This window comes from Neovison vison, chromosome 4, assembly GCF_020171115.1.
Source record: "Neovison vison isolate M4711 chromosome 4, ASM_NN_V1, whole genome shotgun sequence".
NCBI classification, from domain to species: domain Eukaryota; kingdom Metazoa; phylum Chordata; class Mammalia; order Carnivora; family Mustelidae; genus Neogale; species Neogale vison.
Window position 1 is genome coordinate 62,657,375 of NC_058094.1, and position 21,908 is coordinate 62,679,282.

General features: G+C 39.5%; 1 protein-coding gene across 1 annotated transcript in view; it reads left to right on the plus strand.

Moving 5' to 3' along the window:
- The first annotated feature begins 5,294 nt into the window (after positions 1-5,294).
- TRAM1 (translocation associated membrane protein 1) overlaps positions 5,295-21,908 on the plus strand; it is a 36,414-nt gene continuing 19,800 nt past the window's right edge. The window contains exons 1-6 of the mRNA XM_044245471.1: positions 5,295-5,573; positions 13,318-13,381; positions 15,556-15,677; positions 15,801-15,917; positions 17,325-17,383; positions 19,064-19,148. Coding sequence (XP_044101406.1) covers positions 5,451-5,573; positions 13,318-13,381; positions 15,556-15,677; positions 15,801-15,917; positions 17,325-17,383; positions 19,064-19,148 — 570 coding nt within the window. The 5' untranslated portion in view covers positions 5,295-5,450. The remainder of the gene's footprint in view (positions 5,574-13,317; positions 13,382-15,555; positions 15,678-15,800; positions 15,918-17,324; positions 17,384-19,063; positions 19,149-21,908) is intronic.

The following is a 21,908-nucleotide window of genomic DNA, read 5'->3' on the forward strand; positions in this document are numbered from 1 at the left end:
GTCATCCATTGTCACCATCTTCTCTTTCCCCACATGATTCTGCTCATCCCTTTGCTGACTTAAACTAAAAGCCATGCCCCTCGCCCCTAAACCCTTCTACTTTATCCCCTGGGACCCCAGCTGTGTCAACTGCCAAATCCTCTGCACATTCCAATGCTTTCTGTATATTTTCTTCACCCTCTTATGCAGAAACCCGGCTACAGCTCTGACTGAAAACTGAAACCTGCTTTCCTTAGTGCCTTGTCAAGAGGTGGCTGTTTCTTCCCTCCCGCTCCTCACATACCACCAGGGGTGGAGTGGGTGTTTTTCATGATCCTTATGGCTGATGACAGTTTTCCTCCCTCGCTCAAAAACCCCAGCTCTTCTGGAAGCCCATGCCCTCCAACTATACCACCCACTATCCCCCTATGGTAATCATCTGCTAAACTCTCTGACTCCTCTTCATTTATGTCAGACGTTAGCACCTGGCTCATTCCCTGGCTCCCTTCCCATTCTACTCCTCCAGTCATTCTTGGTGACTGAACATCCATGTAAATCGTGTGTCAAGCATCCTAGCCTCCTGGTGCCTTGACTCCCCACTTCCAATGCATTCCTTCTCCATCTACCACAGTACTCCCTCCCTCCATTATGCCTTTGCCATCTCCTGGCCAATGACTGCACATCTGAACTCACTCCCAGCATCCAACTCCCTGACTACTTCCTTCTTAACCAACTAGTTCCACTCCAGCCATCTTCAACCCCATGGGCGCCCCCCACTCAGAGGCCCTAGCACTGTTTCTCTGCATCTGTCAGAGAACTGGCAAGGAATAGAGGCATGTTCAGATGGGTTTAATTGGAGACGGTTTGACAAAGTGCCACTTCACAGAGGAGTGGGCAGGTAGAGAGAATGAACAAGAGATAGGGAAGCTTCTGATGACTGGGGGTGTGGAAAGCCATTACCACCAACAGCCTGAAGAGGCCAGGGAGAGAATGAGCTCACTGAGCCCAGGGAGAGCCAAACAGTGAGAGAAAGGTTACATGACAAGGGCTAGACCACAGAAAAACACAGGCACTCCAGAAACAGTAAAGCAACGAGGAATCAGGGACAATAAATCCCCAAAACTCTCCTCTGACTTTTTGACCAGTGTCTTTCCTTGGCCAAAGTTTACTAGAAGTCAGAGGGCAAGAAAGCCTCAGGGATGCAGTCTGCAAAAGTTTGCCTTTCACAGCAGGAAAGGGTGGACTGCCGGCTGGAAAGTGATAGAGGATGGGACACAACCACCCCTCACAGTGTTCACTTCATTAGCTCTGCCCTTATCTGCAAATATCCTCAACATCCTCGTCCCTCTGCCACATGGGCCTTGCAAAACCCAGCTTTCTGCCTTCTCCACACCTGGATCCAAGCAGGGGGTGTGGCTGCAGACAAGTCTCACTTGGAATTTATGTCCACAAGTCTCAAGGAGCCTCTGCTGTCTGATTATGTTCCCCCAATCCATTCACCCTCCCATAGTTTAACACCATTCTCTCTTCAAACCTCATTCCCACTCCTGATGACTTAATTTCATATTTTACTGAGAAAACAGAAGCGATCAGAAGTTGCACAAAATACAACTAAATTATCATAGACTTAAATGCAAAGACTAAAACTGTAAGGTTCTTAGAAAAAACAAGCAAACCTCTGTCATCTTGCATTAAATAACTTCTTTTTAAGATTTTATTTATTTTTTGGAGAAAGAGAGTGGAGTAAGAGGGAGACCACAAGCAGGGGTGGGGCAGCAAAGGCAGAGGAAGAAGCAGGCTCCCCACTGAGCAGATAGCCCATGCCATCCCTGGACTCTGAGATCTCGACCCAAGCAGGAGGCAGACACTTAACTGCTTAACCGACTGAGCCACCTAGGGCCCATAAGCAATGATATCTTAGTACACAAAGAGCAAATGATAAAAGAGAACACAGATCAATTGGGCTTCACCAAAATTAAAAACTTTGGTGCTTCGAAGAACACCATCAAGAAAACAGAAAGACAAACACACTAGGAGAAAATGTTTTCAAATCAGGTTATCTGAAAAGGGACTTGTATCTAGAATATATCTTAAAAACTCATAACTGAATGAATTAAAAAATAATAATAACCCAGAATATAGCAAAGGATTTGAAGAGACATTTCTCCAAAGATATACAAATGGCTAGCAAGCGCATGAAATGGCTAAGAATCAAAAGCATTAGTAGGGAAATGCACATCTAAGACATAATAAGAAGCAACCTTAAACACTGGGAGGGATAAAATTACTCAATAGAAAAATAACAAATAGTGGCAAGGTTGAGTAGAGACTAGAACCCCCAGACATTGCTAGTGGGATGGTAAAATGGTGCAGCACCTTTGGAAATCAGTCTGACAGTTTCTCAAAAAGTAAAACATAAAGTTGCCATGTGACCAGCAACTCTAGGTGGACACCCAAAACAAAAGTCCCTATAAAACCTACACGCTAATGCTCACAGCAGCATTACTCACAATCACCAAAAGGGAGAAACAAACCGAATGTCTATGAACTGATAAATGGATAAATAATATGTGATATATCCATACACTATTGTTTTGCCCATAAAAAGAAATGAAATACTGATACATGCTACACCGCGGCTGATCCTCAAAACCCTCATTTATCTTAAGTAAAAGAAGCCAGTCAAAAAAGACCACAGTTCTATGTATGTGGAATGTCAGAATAGGCAAATCTAGAGAAGCACTAAGATGAGCGGTTGCCAAGGACTGCCAAGTCCGTGAGGAAAAATGGAAAGTGAGTGGTAACGTGTACAAGATTTTTTTGGAGGGTGATAAAAAAGCTCTAAAGTTAGAATATGGGGATGGCTGCACAACTTTGTTAATGTTCTAAAAACCACCAAATTGTACACTTGAAATAGGTGAACTATGTGATAAAAATTATAAAAATTTTAAAATTTTAATTTAAAATTTTAAAATGTGTTTTCAAAAAATACAGTTGAGGGGCTCCTGGGTGGCTCATCCTTAAGCCTCTGCCTTCAGCTCAGGTCATGATCCCAGGATTCTGGGATTGAGCCCCGCATCAGGCTCCCTGCTTGGTGGGAAGCCTGCTTCTCCCTCTCCCACTCTGCCTGCTTGTGTTCCCTCTGTTGCCATGTCTCTCTGTCAAATAAACAAATAAAATCTTTACCAAAAAAAAAAAAAAAATACAGTTGAATCCTAAGAGACAAATGCCTAGATCAGTCATAGAAGTCAACAAAGGTTTCAAAGAGATCACACATGAATGAGACTTGACGGCTCAGTGGGAGCAGGCTGGGTCTATGAACAGGATAGGAGAAAACATTCCAGACAGAAGCAGCAGCAGACACAAAACTGTGGGGAGCAAGGGAAGAGAGCGTGATCTAGAGGTGTGGGGTCGGAAATGCTCGCACTGAGATTGGGTTTGAGCCGGTCTGTGTAGGCAAGGGTCAAATCATGAAGGGCTGTTCAGTACTCCTAGCTATCCATGAAGGAAAAGGAAAACCATAAAAATTTTTGAACCTGTTAGATGCATCATTCTAATGTAAAAACTGAAAGGTGATTTGGAGGTAAGTGAAACTAGTAATCACTTGACCAGAAAGGAAAACAGTAACAACAGCTAAAATGTAGAGAGGCCTAACTCTCTACTAAGTACTTTCCTGGAATCAACTCATGTAAATGCATCACATTTTAAATACAAGTGCCTTCTCTTTATAAATGATAGCTGTATGGCTTGGTGCCTTGCCTCCTTAAGGTCTTCAGGCAACTGTAACCTCCCCATGCTTTCCCTGTTCCCTTTACTTTATTTTTCTCCAAGACCCTCATCTCAACTTAACCTGTTTCACTTTTTAAATCCTGTTTAAAGATCCTCTCCCCTCTCTAGAATGAAAGGTCCTAAGAACAGATTCATTTGTATTTTCCATTCAGTTCTGTATCCCCAGTTTCCTAGCGTATGGGTATACACTCAATATTTTTTGAATAAATGAATACATAAATAAATGAGGAAATCGAGTCTCTCAGATTAAGTAGCTTGTCTACCGCCATTCAGGTAATAAGTGGCAGAATTCTGACTCAAAAACCCATCATCTTAAACCACTCAGCAATTCAACAAAGTTGTCGAGAATTTTGTAGCCGAAAGATAAGTCTCCTCCTGAGGCTGTGGCAGTGGTAAGGGGGAAAAGGAATAGAATTACCTGAGTGTGATAATAGTTTGGATATGGAAGGATGCTGAAAGGTATCAATCCAGGATGACTGTGGTTTCTGGATTTGGCAAACAGGTAAAGAGTGGTGCGACTTAAGAGAAAGAACACAAAGGAGTCTTGGTTTGGGTAGAAAGATGAAAGAGGAAGATCTGTCTTTTCCACAAACCTTTTGTACCATCTCTCTAGATTACTAAGAAATGTTAATAAGTATCAGGCAAGTAAACCCAAACAAATTCTGATTGTCTTCAGTGAGAGGCGGGGAAGGATGGGGATGTAGGTGGGACCGAACAGGAACTGTTAATTAAAAAAAAGAAAGAAAGAAAAAGAAAAAAACAAAAACTAGTTCAAGCTTTCAACAAGTGTTTTTTTAAGTCCCCAACAGTGTTTAAAATAACTCTGGGGGCACCTGGGTGGCTTAGTGGGTTAGGCCTCTGCCTTCCGCTCAGGTCATGATCCCACGGTCCTGGGATGGAGCCCGGCATCGAGCTCTCTGCTCAGCAAGGAGCCTGCTTCCTCCTCTCTCTCTCTCTCTCTCTCTGCCTCTCTGTCTACTTGCGATCTGTCAAATAAATAAAATCTTAAATAAAATAAAATAACTCTTAAGTTAATATTTAAGACCCTAAAACTGAAGAAGTCACCTTACCCTTGTGTAGTGAGACTGTAGTCCCATGTTTTGATTACCGTGGTGGTGGCTGTGGCTTACAAGAAGTGACAATCTATATGAAAGCAAGCACTGACACCCAAGCCCAGAGAGCCCAGGAGGGCGGGAAGGCAATGCTTTCGGCCATGCACGCCACAGCACGTGGCCATTCTCGGCCCGCCGCGGACTCAGCCTGTTAACTCGGCGCAGAAAGCTCGCGCCTCAAACGACTGCCAACCTCCATCCTGGAGCCGAAAAGTGGGCGTGCCGCTCTGAGTCCTTACCCAGGAGAGGCCGTGGGCCGACGGCCTCCGGTCCCCAGGCGGCGCTGTGGGCTCGCAGGGGCGACCCCGGCACGAGCGAGCGCCGTCTCCCCGGTGCGCATGCTCACCCCCGCTGTGGGCTTGCTTGCTTTTTTTTTTTTTTTTTTTTTTTTTCCGGGCGGCCCCGGCGGCTGCGTACTGGCTGTGGGATGGGAAGTGAAGCCCCAGCGAGCGGTAGCGGCAGGGCTGTAAGGAGCAGCCAGGGGGAGGCGGCGGCGGCAGCTAGTCGGTGAGCAGCTGGAAAGAGCGGAGCCGGCGAGGAGCACCTGCAGGCACGGGCGGTGGCTTCACCATGGCGATTCGCAAGAAAAGCACTAAGAGCCCCCCGGTCCTGAGCCACGAATTCATCCTGCAGAATCACGCGGACATCGTCTCCTGTGTGGCGATGGTCTTCCTTCTGGGGCTCATGTTCGAGGTGAGTCCGTCCCGCGCCCCAACCGCCCCGTCGCTCCCTCCTCGGGCTGCCAGCCTTGGCCCCTCGGCCCAGGACCGCGGGGGACCGGACGGGGAGGGGGAGGTACCGGCCCCCCGGACCCCGAGGTGGAGGCCTGCCCTGCCCTGCCCTGCCGTGCCCCGCGCCGGCTTCGGGTTGCCGAGCCCCGGCAGGCCTGGCCGCCGCCTGCAGGACCAGGGTGCCGCCGCGTCGCCCCCTTAGCCGCCGCGCACACCCCGCCCCCGCCCCCGTCCCCTCCCGTCGGCCGCGCCGCGCAGTTCCTGGTTCCCGCGAAGGGTTACGTGGCAGCCGGCGAGGGGCCGGCGGGCGGCGGGGGCGGCCCCTGCGCTGCCGAGCTGGCTCCGGGCGGGCGGGTGGTCGGCCCTGGGGGCCGAGTGCGTCCGGCGGGCGAGGGCTGGAGATGAGTGGAGGCCAGGCCTGGCGGTGGGCCGGGGGGCGGGGGGCGCCTGTGGGACCGAGTTAGGGATGAACGCGAAACCGACGGAACCGGGCGTCCGCTCCCTATTTGAAGGGCGGTGGCCCGGGGCAGCGAGTGATCTCCACGAGTTCGGCACACTGAGGCACACCCGATTGTTTTCATTCTTCTCTCCCGAACTGGTATTATTGCCACTTGCCGAACTTTTTGCCGTGCTTTTGCTTTTCCCTTGAACAAGGTCTGATCCGTAAAATCTCGCTTCTGAACAGCAGTGCCAAGAAGCCGAGTGATTTTCTTTTTGTTTCGTGAAGTATGAGAGGATGGAAATGTCAGGAGTGTGTAAATTTTCTTCCCACATATCTAGTATTTCGATGACTTATTTAACAGCTGTTGAATGTGGGTAATAAACTTTGCAAGGTGAACGTGTATATAACATCCTACGGTTTTCTTTCCCTCGATCCTCAGTACACACGCCCATTTCTTCTTGAACTTCTAAATTTTTCTGTATAGATGCTCTGCCCCATTAAATACACTAATTATTTTACTTGTGAATTGTTTGTCTCTCTCCTCCTGGAATATAACCTCAGTGAGGGCAGAAACTGAGGTTTTATTACGCTGTTCCCAGTGCCCAGAATAGCACCTGGGACATAGTAGGTGCTTAAAAAAGTATTTGATGGATGAATGACATTAAAAATTCGTGAGAAAAACTAGTAGAATGAGACTGCCAGTGACAGCTGAATACCGTTCTTTATGACCAAGATGAATAAAATTTTTAAGTGGAGTCCACGTGGGTTTTATAAATGTTATTAGATAACTTAAAATTTTAGTTTACTTGTGCTTCTCTTCTGATAGGCTTTTCTGGATCTACAGAGATGTTTTTATTCCTGACAGTGCCATTTATTCCGCTTAGCCCCCTGCTAAGGGGGCAGTAGGTATGATGGAATTGAAGGTAGAAGAAGGAAACTAACATATGTCCCAGGCTTTTAGGCTGGCCCTGTGCTACTTACCTATCAGGTGACCCAAGTCTAAGCCTCAGTTTTTCAACCTAAGGAAATAACAGCACCTGTGGTATTCTCACAGCCATTGTTAGGTTACAAGGATCAGATAATATGGTGTGACTGCGGCTCATGGTTGTTTAAAGTACTATATGAGCGTATCATATTAAAAGTGCAATTCTAAACATTTGTACTCACTTTCTGAATTTTATGTTTCTATATACTTTCTATTTTGATATTAGAAGTAATACCTTTGTATGTACAGTATATTCAACAATTTTATAAAACTTGTCATAACCCATCTCCATATGGTAACAATTCTGACTCTAAAAATCTAATCTAAGAATAATATTACCTGCAGGGTATTTACAGTGCTTTGAGTGAAATGGAATATTAATCAGAAATCCCAACACTTAGAAATGGTATAACTTCGCTTTTTTGTAAAAGATTTCACAGTCTCTTACCACATTTCTAGGGAAGTTCACCACCTATACTTTGCCTCACATATCAGTGATTTTTTTTTTTTTTTAAGATTTTATTTCTTTAAGTTGGGGAGCGGGTGGCCGCCGGGAGGAGCAGAGGGAGAAGGCAAGCTGACTTTCTGCTGAACGTGGAGCCTTCCAAGGGGCTAGTCTCACAACCCTGAGATCTTGACATGAGCCAAAATCAAAGGACTAAATGACGGAGCCACACAGCCGCCCCATGTCAGTGATTTTTTTATAATAGAGAGTGGATTTTTATTTCTGTGTAAATCTACAAAATTTATAAATCTAAATAGACACAACAAAGATCTAAACAGAAGCTTTTAGTTCAAAAGAGAATGTAAGATATGGAAGAGGGAAGTTGGTGCAAGTTGTATTTGTTTCTTACCACATGTTAAAGTTTTAGGATTTGAGTGCATGTTATATACATATCAGGAAAAATTGACAAAGTTAGTTTGGCTGTTTGAGTTTTAAAATAATTGCTGCTGAATCTCAAAATTAGCAGAACTATAGAATTACAGTATTTGTGTTAGAATAATAGAGAAGTTGATGTTTTTGCAGTAGAACTTCTTAGGCCTTTGTGTAAATATATTGAGGAAATGTCGGAGGATTTATGGAGAAATTGATGGAGTGATAACATACTGTATTACTAACTAAAAAGGAAAAATCAATATAAATATACTGTAGAAGCATAGACGTTGTAGCTAAAGGGGCCAGGTTCAAGTTAGGGCTCCACAGCTTGCTCCCTTTCTGGGAGCAAGGAACTTGTTTCCTTTCTGTAAAACAGGGCTCATTGGGTTACTCGGAGAATTAAATTAACTAATGTGTATCATGGCTTTAGTTCAGTGCTTGGTTTACAGGAGCCATGCCATAAATAGTAGCTATTATTATTCATTAGATATTTATCAAAGTTGAAAATAGAAGGCAGCATTTTTCGGTGAAAAAAGTGTCCCATGGTTAGCTTCTAAAGAGATTCTATGGAAAAAGGTTGATTTAAAAAAAAAAAAAAAAGGTAGTCTGTTTTGGAAAAATCTAAGTTTGATTTCCAAGAAACTTCATGTTATCAAAAATTGATTGTAACTTTTGAAATCATGGTTTTAATTACAGTCAGTATCTGTCCACATAATACAAATCATGGTCTTTGGTTAGTGGCTTCATATTTGAGTTGGGAAAATTTGAACAGTTGAAAAATAGAAGGGTGCTTGGGAATCCAGGCAAGGATAAGAGGAGTGAGAAGTTAGGGGTTTCCAAGAGGAATATTTTCTTCTGGAAGGGAGCTTCTTTGCAGGAGTCTAGGTGGTTTGTGCCGTGCTGATTTGGGGGAACAAATCTTGGAACCATTTTGGAGGGTTTGGGGTTTTGTTTTTTTATTTTTATTTTTAACAATGACTCGTCTTAATGCTCACATTTTCTTTCCATCTCATTTTTTAAGAACATAATTTTATTTAAACTTAAAGTGATGGGGAAGTAGAATGTGATATTCAGAAATTGTCTTTATCTTTTAGGTATATAGTCAATGTAGTAAATCACACCTGCCTCTAACAAATACAATATAATTTGAACAAGAAAAAAATAGTAACCCCAAACTGGTGACCTCTTAATTAAGGAAACATTAGGATATTCATGATATTACATACAACATAGAATTAGATAATTCCTTAGAGTTTGTGGAGCCTGTTTAAGATGTGTCTGAGTAAGTTTCCTTCTTTTCTTGTAAGTGGGAAGCAGTTATCAATGTCCAAAACTGTCATAAACTCAAGTTATTTTTACTTTTGAGTGTATTATATATTTCTGCAGCTTATTTTATTCCAAACTAATTTGTCTTCCTATTAATTGATTGTAAGATTAGTTTAAAGTAATGCTGGTTGTAGTGCAAGGCTTAGGGAGGCCTGGAAATGGCTGGTAGCATGATTTTTCTATAAACTTTTGGGGTGTGTAGGTGGTATTTTTCCTCTTGCTGTACTTAATGCCACATGCTAAAGTAGCTGGAGGCCAGATTTTAATTTTATTTGGAAACCTACCATAAAACTATAATCTAATTTTTGTTGCTTTTGGCATTTGATATTAAATGTATCTTTGAAGAATTTCACTTGTCATTTGTAAAGAACTCCTGAGAAATTTTCTTAGCTACAGTAATGGTGACCTCATATTCTAAACTAGAAACAGGTATATAGAGAAACTATGTATGTGTTGATATATGTGGAGTCTGAATAAAGATATCAAAAAATTTGTTTGGTCATCAGTCAGCTTTATTAAAAATAATCACAGGAAAGCTGTGTTGCCCTGGAAACTCATGCCATTATTCTGCTCTGATGCATTCATGTGAATGACCCAAATGGTAGTACCAGAACCCTTGCTGGCCTTTTCTATGCAGGTGACCTTTCTGTATCTGTGACGGTTAAGCAACTCACTTTAGTGGCCATACAATGGACTTTATCACGTAGGCTTGCGTTGTTTCCAGATTCTGAATTGCAGTAGAGCAGAGCTCAGCCACAACCTACATGTCGCTTCACCTCCTTCATTCTGCTGCTCATGTGCTGACTGTCCACTTAGTCTAAGCTTTTATGGTGCATTGGCTCCCTCATTGCTTTGCTCTCTCCCTGCAGACTTTAACTACTTGTCCACACTCCCCAGGCCTCAGCTCCCTCTCCCTCTTGGTCTTTTCTCCATATTAGCCCTGTAAATATCCAGCTGTGGATTCAGCCCACCCTCTGCCTTTTCTGTGCTTCTGCATTTGTGGATTGTTAAAGGTTGCCAGAGAAATTCAGACACTTGTGCTGATAGATTATATTACAGATCAAAAGTTTCTAATCTCAGACATCAGTAACACCCAGTGATCTTTTTTACTTTTCCCTGGCCAGCTCCTTCCCTATAGGAATGAAATAAATACTCATCTTTCAAGTCCCTAATTATGCTTAGCAGATGGCTTTGCTTTTTTTTCTCTGCCACGAGAAAAATAAGAATTTACTAGATGTGCGTTTCTTCATTTTTCCTGCCTTTTGAATCTGTCTTATTCATTACTGCCTTCTTCCCCATTTAAGAAGAAAACTTCGAGATTAACTTCTAGCTCTATCCTTACATTTTATTTCCTACCAGATCTTTCTATCCATTACCCCCTTAAATGTTTAATTTCTTCCTTTTCCCTGGCATCTTCCTGATTGCCCCTACATACGCTCAGTCTCATAAAAACAACATAAATCTTGATCTGGCATCCATCACTGGATACCACTTTGTTTCTCTTGTGTTCTTCAGTCAGTGGTGTGGTTTTTACTCTCACTGCTTCATAGGAATCACTCAAGCCATGACTGCTGATGGCTTCTTAAAATGTCCAGTCCATGGTACTCTTTTCTTGCCAAGGGTCTTTTGAAATTTCGACTTTATTAACCACTTCTTTTTGAAATGTTTTTGTCTTGGCCTTGGGGGCATCAAGCTGTCTTCATTCTCTTTCTGCCTGTCTGATCATTTCTTCTTATTTTGCCACAAGCTTTTTCTCTGCCCACGCCACAGTTGTGATGTTGTCCTACTTCTCTGCAAACACAATGCTGTCTCCATAGATGATTTATGTACCCCACAGTTTCAACTACCTACTATAAGTAGAGACTCCCAAGTCTTTAAGCAAGAATCTCCCTGCAGAATGCCAGGCTTGGGCTTATCTGCCTCTTTCCACCCAAATATCTCACAGAAATCTAAGTCCATCTAAAACTCAGTTTTTTCTCTTTTCCCCAAAAGCTGCTGCTCCTCCTGTATTCCACATTTTTATTAATAGTATTACTTTTCACCCCACTGTTCAAGATATTAAGTATTCTCACATAATCTTTGATTCTTCCCTCTCACTCCCACACCTTATTCTGCCTCAAAAGTATTGTCTCTGTCCCACTACCACTGCCTTAGTTCAGGCCTTACTATGTTTCATGTGGCTCTTACAGAAGTCTTATATTTGACTTGTGTACTTACTCCAGTTTATGTCTTATGTAGTATTTAATTAACAGAATTGATCAGTCACTTAACATGGGTCAGGCCCCATGCTGTGCTCTAAACTTAGAGTGAAGAAACAGGCATGGACCTAGCTCTTACGGAGCTTACTTTCTAATGAGTGTGACAGAAATTAGTGATATTATCACACCGAGAGTATGTGTTTTCTAAAAAAGGAACACAATTGTTAATCTCACAAAGGCTTTCTTGAAAAGGTGTGATGGAACTGAGATCTGAAGGGGGAAGGTTTTCAACCGGGTTTCAGATAGAATCGCATGTGCATAGACCCTGTGATAGGAGGAATCCAGGAGGCAGTGGTCTGAGTCAAGAGTGGAGAGGCAGAGGGGAAGGGTGGTGTATTACTGTATGGGCCACATTAAAGATGTTGTTCCTCGGGTGCCTGGGTAGCTCAGTCAGTTGAGCGTCTGACTCTTGATTTTGGCTCAGGTCATGATCTCGGGGTTGCGGGATCGAGCTCCACATTGGGCTCTGCACTCAGCCAGTAGTCTGCTTGGGATTCTTTCTATCTCTCTCTGCCCCCTATACTCATGCTCTCTGAGTAAGTGAACAAATAAATAGGTAACTAAATAAATAAATGAATAAATAAAACCTTTAAAAAAAAAAGATTGTATTTTTTATCCTAGGAAGAATGGGAATCCAGAGAAGAATTTTTAGGGTGGAGGTGGGGGATGGATGGGCATGCGGAAAGGTGTTAACATGGTCAGAAGCTGATTCTGGTTGCAGTGTGGAGAATGAATTTGAGGGGGCTTGAAAGACCACCTCGTAGGTGTATCCATGATCTTTCCAAAAAGCACAAATGAACTTCCCCCACCTCCTAATTGTCTAGTTGTGTCAAAATAAATCTAAAGTATTTAGTCCAACAAACAAGGCCCTTTCTAGCACTTGAGAAGATTTCTAGGTTTTTCTACTGCTTACTAATGTGCATCCATGCCGGGCCTCTGTTTGCTGCTATTTAACCTTTGTGCTTTCTGTTCTTCTACCCAAGCTGCCCTCACCATCCCTTCTTACGAGCTTAGGGAACTTCTGTTTTCCAAAAAGAAGCAGTTCCACACCGTATCCTCCAAGAAGCTTTTCCAGAACATGCCTCATTCCCCACCCCAGGAAAAAAACAAAAACAAAAAAATAATCATTGTTTATCGTGAATACCCGTTGGCTTACAATATTATAGAATATCTGATTCTATAATATTATAGCAATATGTTTACCCATCTTCCTGATCCAACTGAGCTACAGGTGGTCAGGGATTGTATCATTCATCTTTGTTATTCATTCTTGTCTAGCATATTACCTGATGCCCATAAATATTGAGTAAGCATTCCATTTTTCTGTTCTGACCACTTTACTTTTACCAATAATCAGGTCAGTTAAATATTTATTGACCACTTAACTATCCCAGGTGTGTGAGAGATAAACGCACACATACCACAGACCCCCACCTTTGAACTATTTTTGTGGTGGTAACCGTGCTTCCTTTTGTTAATTTGCATTTCAATTTTTTTTTATAGGAACTTTGTTCATTGTATAGGTCTAGAGTAGAGACTCTTTGTCAAATCTCTGTTTACTGAAACTAAAGAGTGTCTCCTTTGAATTCTTAAAGTTAGGAATAACACAAACTCACCTAAACTGCAGTACTCCCAGGCTCAACCCCTAGGTGATCAGGAATTCAGTCATGCCTGTCACAGTGCCTCAAGAACTAGGGTGCCCTTGATTCTTATATTTGGGGACAGCACTTATAATGTTTTTCTCCCTTGATCTGCTATTTGGGATAAGGTCACAAACTGACTTGATCTTTTTTTTTTTTTTTCATTCTTTCTTTCTAGATAACAGCAAAAGCCTCTATTATTTTTGTTACTCTTCAGTACAATGTTACCCTCCCTGCAACAGGTAAGTAGTTTTCTTTCAGGATTTTCTATTTAAGTAGAAGTAAGTTTACTTGAACAAATTTGGAGATTATCATGAATGCTAAATTCGTTGATTTTAATAGATTACATTCATGAATAGATTGAACATTATTTTAATTTTGTAATGCAAAAAATGATGTATTTTGTTGACTTCACCCTATAGATTATATGAAAATCAGATTTTATGTGTCTGACCTTTATTGTATATTTTGTAAATGAACTTGACTTTCCATGGGAGAACTTTTTTTTTTTTTGCCTTCTCTTCCCTCTGATCTTTTTCATAAGAAAATTCTAAGAATAGATACTATATATTTGTTTAAAGTGTTATCATTCAATTAAGGTTTCTAAAGATACAATGTTTAAGTTCAGTTTTTCTGACCTGTGAGTTGTGTTTTAGACCTAAAGTAAAAGTCCTTTTAAGCCTGTTTTATTTTTGTGTTTTGTTGTGCTCTACCTCTAAATGTCAGTATGCTCTAGGAAGTATAAACTACACTATCAGGCTCTATTTATAAAAGTTTCTTTTTTTTTTTCTTTTTTTTTAATTTTAAGTAGGCTTAAAATTTTAAAACACCCAACATGGAGCTTCACACCCAATGTGGAGCTTGAACTCATGACCCTGAGATCAAGAGTCGCATGCTGCACCAACTGAGCCAGCCAGGCAGCCCTAAAAGTTTTATTTCTAAATTATGCAATGTGAAAGTCAAGTTGTTATTCAGAGTTGATTGTAGTTGAATACAATGATACAGTTAACCAGCATGGATGAGGGTATTTGGTTAATTAAATATTAACATACTCAAGACAAGTATTGGCTCTGTATTTAGAATATAGGACCAATTATATAACATTGAATTAATTGAGTTTAATTCAGTTACATAGTTGTATACATGCAGTTGGCCCTTAAATAATGCAGAGGGTTAGGGGCTTTGACCCCTGTGCAGTCAAAAATCCACATACAATTTTTTGAGTCCCCAGAACCTTAACTACTAATAACCTACTGTTGACTAGAAGCCTTAGCAATAACATAAACAGTTGATTAGCACATATTTTATGTTAAATGTATGATATACCTCATTATTATAATTAAATTAGAGAAAAAAATGTTATTTTTTAAAAAATAAATGTTATTAAAATCATAAGGACAAGAATGTACATTGGCAGTACTGTATTTCTCGCAAAAGAATCTGTAGGTAAATGGACCCACGCAGTTCAAACCTGTGCTGTTCAAGGGTCAGTCACATTTGATTTAGTGATTTAGGTATCAGATCACTCAAAATCACAAAGTTGTTTTGAAATTTGAATATGTCAGAGAAGAATAATGCTTTTTCTCAAATAATTTCCATAAATGTAAAGCTTGAGAACAATTTACAGCAACTCATAAGTATTTGATTAAGATTTGTTTTGAAAAATAGAACAATTTCGAGGATTAAAGACAATTTTAAGTGACAGTTGCCTCTATGTATAGTGCTTGTAGGTCAAAACTCATTTAGACAAAGGTTAAATCAATTTTTCTTTTTCTTTTTTTTTTTAAGATTTTATTTATTTATTTGACAGAGAGAGATTACAAGTGGGCAGAGAGGCAGGCAGAGAGAGAGAGGAGGAAGCAGGCTCCCCGCTGAGCAGAGAGCCTGATGCGGGACTCGATCCCAGGACCCTGAGATCATGACCTGAGCCAAAGGCAGCGGCTTAACCCACTGAGCCACCCAGGTGCCCCTAAATCAGTTTTTCTATCAGAATCATAATGAAGTGTCTAGTTTGAAAAGAGGTAGAAAATTTCAAAAGTTCTTTGAAAAGACACAGATAGGCTAAATATAACTTTGATGTAACCTAATCGCTACCTGGGATAATAGTAATTTTATAGTCTTCCCAAGGATCTGAGTATGGCCTCCCTTTCCCTGTTTTTTGGTCTTTGATGGCTGTAACTAACATGTGTCAAGTCTTTTATAAGTAATTTTTGAGGCCTTGGATTCCTGGGTAGTCTTCAATTTTCATTGCTTCTAAGACTCAAGATATCAAAAAACAAATCACCTATAATGTTTCTATAGAACTTATTTATTAGTGTTCTTTTGTTTGTTTCCATAACTATGTTGTACTTAGTACTGTTCTTATAATCTTATGTATATTTTTGTATATGTGTGTTCTGTCCTTTTTGGCCTTTAGAAGAACAAGCTACTGAATCAACATCCCTTTATTACTATGGTATCAAAGACTTGGCTACAGTTTTCTTCTACATGCTAGTGGCGATAATTATTCATGCCATAATTCAAGAGTATGTGTTGGATGTAAGTATACAATCTTAGAAATCTATACTTGATAAAATACTAGCTCTCCGTACTTATAGTAGGCACATATTAAATATGCCTTATAATATATTCTTAATTACTAATGGTTATTTTTATTTTTAGAAAATTAACAGGCGAATGCACTTCTCCAAAACGAAACACAGCAAGTTTAATGAATCTGGTCAGCTTAGTGCATTCTACCTTTTTTCTTGTATTTGGGGCACATTCATTCTTATATCTGTAAGTATATACTATGCTTAAATTTACATTCCTTGAAGTATTTGTGTTATATACCCAGAACAGAAAATGATGTCCTGTTTTTAATGCTCATAAGCAAATCCTGAACCTTAGAAAATCCCTCTTCTATTCTTGTTCTTATCTAAGATTAGAAATTCTCCTATTCAACTAGTATAAATCAAGTTTCAGCAGAAAGCCTCTCTTTTCATTAGTTTTCATACAGCAGAAATTTTAAACTGTGTTTAATGTTTCAAAAGTCTCACTCATTTTTAGTCAGCCTGAATGTTTTTATATCCTGTAGTCATTTGCAGATATATCTATATTAGCAAAAAGGGTAAGTCAGTGATAACTTTTCCTGGGTTATGTGAATTGTAATGTTTCTAATCATTTCTTTTAAAAACAGTCCAAGTAGTGTCCAAGCAACTTAAAATACTGTGTGACTTTTCAGTTAAAGCTATCAAATCCTTCAACTGTATCATTCTAACTAGTGAGGGGGGAAGGTAGTGTTTACAATAGTATTAACAGTCTCTGAAATTTATATGCACTCTAGAGTTTACATATTTTTGAGTTTGTTAGGACTCATAATTTTTTTTAATCGCCATGTTAGAGATGAATAAACAAGCCAAGTGTGTAATAGTTGGAAATAGATTAAGACTCAGTCTTTCCAGGGCTCGTGCCATTTTATGCTGCTGCTTTAATGATACTTTAATTTTTTTAAAGATACTTTATAAATATATGTAATTTCTGCTTAAAATCTATTGTATAATTTTCTTAAATATAACAATATTTAAGATAACAATATTTGAAATATTCCATATTTTCAATAGGAAAATATTCTTATTAAAGATAAGTCACTTGAGAGGTTTGTTGGGGTTTTTTGGTTGTTGGTTTTTTTTTTCGTATACAGTAATTCTCACTGAATAGATCTGGTTATCTAAGAAAAAGATTTGGATTAGTGTGTGGACATCAGCCTATAAAACTTGACAGCACCTTGATCCTCCATCTCCTGTCAGGTGCTACATCTTTCCTGAAACCCTTTTCTGATCACCCAAAACAAAATTCATCTCTCCCGTAGGTGTTGTTGCCTCTGTTATGTACCATTACTGTTTTTTTATTGTTTTATGTTTGTTCGTATACATGTATTTTTTACTCTATTGGATTGAAAGAATTTTGAAGGCCAGGAATTACACTATTTGACTTCATATCCTTCATAGTGATTGTCATTTTTGTTAAAATAAGCAATTCAACTGAATCAAAGATAACTAAAACAACTAAGAAGTTTCAGCTTCAGTGGGCTCTTTGGAGCCTGATCTGGGAAACTATAAATGTGCAAGAAATGAAAATACTGTCTTATTGTCCAAGAAATTTGCATTATACTCAATAGGCTAATTTTTATATCTTCTTTCTTAGGAAAACTACATCTCAGACCCAACTATCTTGTGGAGGGCTTATCCCCATAACCTGATGACGTAAGTCATTTTAGCAGGCTTTTCTTAGTTATGGACCATGATCATGTCACTTTTGAGCGGAACCCATTCTTGTCATTATTTTTAAGACTTTGGCAAATTCATACAATAGGTATGTCATTGGCAGTCCCTCTGCCATAAGAACAAAAATTTCTTGTGCACTTACTTTTTTTTTCATGTATGTGATAATATTTCCAACATGTTCATTAGCTTGAGAAAACTGATTTTAACAATAATCTTAATTTAATTCCCTTCTCCCTCAACCTTTCTCCTCGTTAGTTCTCCATCTTCCCCATACTTTTGCTCCTCGTCCACACCCCAGTCTCTTTTTACTCCTTTCATTTCTTCTCTTACACTGTAAACTTCAGGATAGCGATTGTCTCTTTTTTATCTTCCTAGCCCCCAAGGTTTCAATACAGTCCTGTAAAAAAGCTCAGTGTTGCAAAGACATTCAGCTATGTTACTCATTCTAGCACAGCTATTCCATATTTTCCCTTGCTGCGTTAGCCTGTGTTGTCTTTTGCTTTCCTGAATTTGTCGTTTCTGTGTATAATATCTTAGGTAATATCTCTACATTGTCTTGGATGTTCTATAATTGTTTCACTTATGTAAGTCTTATATTGTGCCCATGCCCACCAAGACTCTGTTTAACTTGACAGCAAGTAGGAGCTGTCTTTTTATATTAATACAGCCTTCAATATGCCAGGCCATATGTAGGTGATTGTCAACTAGACAACATTCAATAAATGCACTGTGATGTGAGAATTGGAGAGAAAAGTACGAAGGGAATAACATGACCATGCATACCTTTGTTTTTAAGTCCAACAATAATACCCATGCTGCTGAGTCATTCTGCCTTTTTCAAATGATATTAATTCAGTGAGCTTTTATGCAATAAACATCATATTTATATAGGACTATCTTTCCTCTCCCCCCTCCCCAAAAAATTTATTTCCAATTGGATTTTGGTTTTCAGTTTTAGAAGTCTAGAGGAGAAGGAGAAGGGAGAACAAAGAGAACGCAGGAGGACTGGAGGGATGTAATTCCAGAGACTATTGATTCTAGACTGATGAGCTCAATCTCCTGGGGAACATTCCATGCTGTATTCCTCTTTCTGATCCTGGTTTTCCTCCATTTATTTGGGAGCTCTCTCAGTGTTCCAACCAAGTAGAGTTACCTTATTTCCCTAAGAAAAAAGTCAACGGATGTTTGCAGTTGTGATTATACCAATTTCAGGTGATTGTTCTTCCAGGCACCTTCACTTTGTGTCCATCTCTTTGCCCTTCCTGCTTTCCTCCTGGTGAAACCTTAAAGGTCTGTAAGGTGATTCCCTCAAAGTCATGCTCCTTATGTCTCTGGTAGCTAGCATGACAGATCAGTATTAATTTACTAATAGACTAGGGCGTCTGGTTCCTCCCTGCTAGCGTGCAGGTCAGCAAGGTTCTGCAGATAATGTCTTTGCATCTGTTGTTTAATCTAGAGGAATCAACTGGTGCTGAGAATATTCTAGGGAGATAGGGAAGTGGCTGCTGGGGAGTTGTTAAAGGGGAGCAGAGTATTGCGGGAGACCTGACATGATAACAGAAGGTAGCTACTTTGTACATCCTGATTTCCCACTTTTGTTTTTATTTTATTCTTTAAAAATAAGGTGCTTTAAAAGGTATTTTTTTCCTTTCTTTGCAGATTTCAAATGAAGTTTTTCTACATAGCCCAGTTGGCTTACTGGTTTCATGCTTTTCCTGAACTCTACTTCCAGAAAACCAAAAAAGTAAGCTGGGATTTTGTATTTTTACAAGTTATCTTGCCGTTTTTTCCCTTTTTTTGAAAAGTCACTCTAAAATTGGGCATTTTCTCATGTCTCTAACCTCGATTTTTCTTTCCCACCTCAGCTCTTCCCCACTTATTCTCCCACCTCCGCTCTTTCCACAAGGACTAAATATCCTCACATATTTCTTGGGGAAAATCTTTGGTCATATTTTAACTTCAAGTGGAATCTTTTACATTTGATATGTTAATCACTTGTCTTAAAATTGTATTAGTGGTAATTTTAAAATAAAATTTAAACAAATTTTGAAATCTATTATATTAGTATTACAAATAATGTAATATTAGTTGTATGTTATTGATATTCTTAGGAGTTTCACAAATGAGACAAAAGGATTAATCAGATTATTCTGCAGCTAACAGTTCTATGTGTTAAGGCCCAGTAAAAAAAAATTCAGTATTAAATAAAGTAAGCCGTAGTTAAATACTCAGCGGTGAAGCTTTTCCTGAAATGGGTGGAACATTCTTTTTAGCATGTGAGAAAAATATGTTTGTTTTAACAAATAACAACTGGAGCAGTGAGATATCTTTCTCTCTGTTTTACCCTCAGTACTTCTCAGGTCAGACTCTGTGATACTGCTGAGCACACTTTAGTTTCTTTCTCCAACTCTTTCTTCTCTCAACGCTTTACTACCTCCCTGTTGCTTGAAACTAAATACAGCAGGTCACCTGTGCTCTGCCGTGGTTTCTCTGGTTTATACCACCTCCTCTCTGCTCTCTTTTCCTCTGTGCTCTCTTTAGGCTTCATTCACACTGATACTCTCTAATTTTATGATCCCAGCACATCTTTTTCTGGGAATACTGTTAAATTAATCACACACTGTTACTCCCTTTTTGGGGCAGAGATTATTTTTAAAATCCTATACAGGAGTATGGACAAAACAAATTTGGTCCTGAGTTCACAACTATTGAAGCTGGATAGGGCTGTGTGGGGGTTCCTTATGCTCTCTCTTTGTTGAATATATATTTACATGTGTCCACATTTAAAGCTCCCTTACTTTTCAGGATAGAAGTGTAACATGATCATTTCCTTTCTGACTTCCCCAAAGCCACACTTATTGGTATATGTACTGCAAGTAGTTAATCCAGAGTATAGCTACCTAATTTATTACTGCATTGTGTCTATGGTTTTTGTGTCCTGTGCGTCTGTCATCACTGATGCTGTCTGCTATGATTAGAAAACTGCACCAAATAGAGTTCATTTACTATGGCTTGAAAGTTCTTTTTATGTTGATTTCTTTTTCTAGTGGAGTGTTTTTCTAGTTAAGTTGATTATAAGGATTAAGATGATAAAACCTTTGGCTTAGAACGGTGTTAAGATAAGATCCTTAAGCTCACAGTTTCCAGAAGCCCTTCCATATTCAGTAAGCACCTAGTGTGAACCACAGATGTCCTTGAGCTGCACTGCCCAAAACAGAATCCACTAGCCACATTTAAAGTAATTATAATTAAAAACAAAATGTACTTTCTTAGTCACACTTAGTCCTACTGCAAGTACTCATTTAGCCACATGTGGCCATACTGTCTACCATTTTGTATAGCAGAGATAGAGCGCATTTCCATCATTGCAGAAAGTTCTGTCGGGCAGTGTTGCTGAGAACATCATTGTTTCTTAATATCTTACTACTGTGGCTCAAATATTTAAAGCTTTCTCCATGTCCAGACTTATATACCCATAGACATAATACCTCTAGGCTCCATTATTAATCTATATGTCTCTTAGTCATTGACCATGTAAATAAGGAAGGACATTTCGAAGTAATTGCTCATTTTAGTTTTCAAAGTTTTCCTTTCTTTATCAATTCCTGCCAGATGGCATTTCTCCAGAAATGCAATCTAATTTTTATGGAATAATTTGCATAACTTAGAACTTAACTGAAACTATTTTTAACACCTACATATGACAGTCGAAAGTAACTGTTTCAAGTAATTAACATAATTTGAAAGTAACAGCTGCATATGTGTTAAACAGTTTCTTAAAATTTACTCTATGAAAATTATTTTTGGAAGAACACTTTACTGGAAGAAACTAGTACAGTGATTGTTTTTGAACTGATCCTACAGAGAAATGAAGAAAGAAAGAAAGGAACACTGCTGTTAGTAGCAGTTCAAGAGGTGTGTTAGTCACAAATAACTCAGTTTCTTTTAAGGAGAATATTTTAAATACATACAATATGTATGCCTCAATATAAACATTATTCCATTTTGCCCATAAGAAGATTCACAATGTAATTTCTTATCCAGCTTGAATATGTGGAATTTTGGGGAAGTCTCAGTGAAATAGCCAAATGTTTTATTTCTCATATTCAGTTTATTTAGTTTAATTATATACACATTTAAATATTTGCATATCCTATGAGTATTTTAAATTAGAAATAATGCTTTTTCCCCTCCCCACTTCATGGAAAGTATATTCACACTCTCCACATGCAGCTTTGTTGTTCATATCTGTCATTCATCACTAGAGCCACTTTTTGAAACCTTTCAGTTTGTCCAGAGTACATCATCATCCCTCTACTGATTCCTTTGCGAGGCCGTCTATAAACACTTAGAAATCACATTGATTGAGGTTTTTAAGGCTGTGTATCTTACCCAAACATGTATTTCTTATTCAAAATAATCGATATAGATCCCTATTACATAAGAGTTTTGAAAAGTTTTGGGGCGCCTGGGTGGCTCAGTGGGTTAAGCCGCTGCCTTCGGC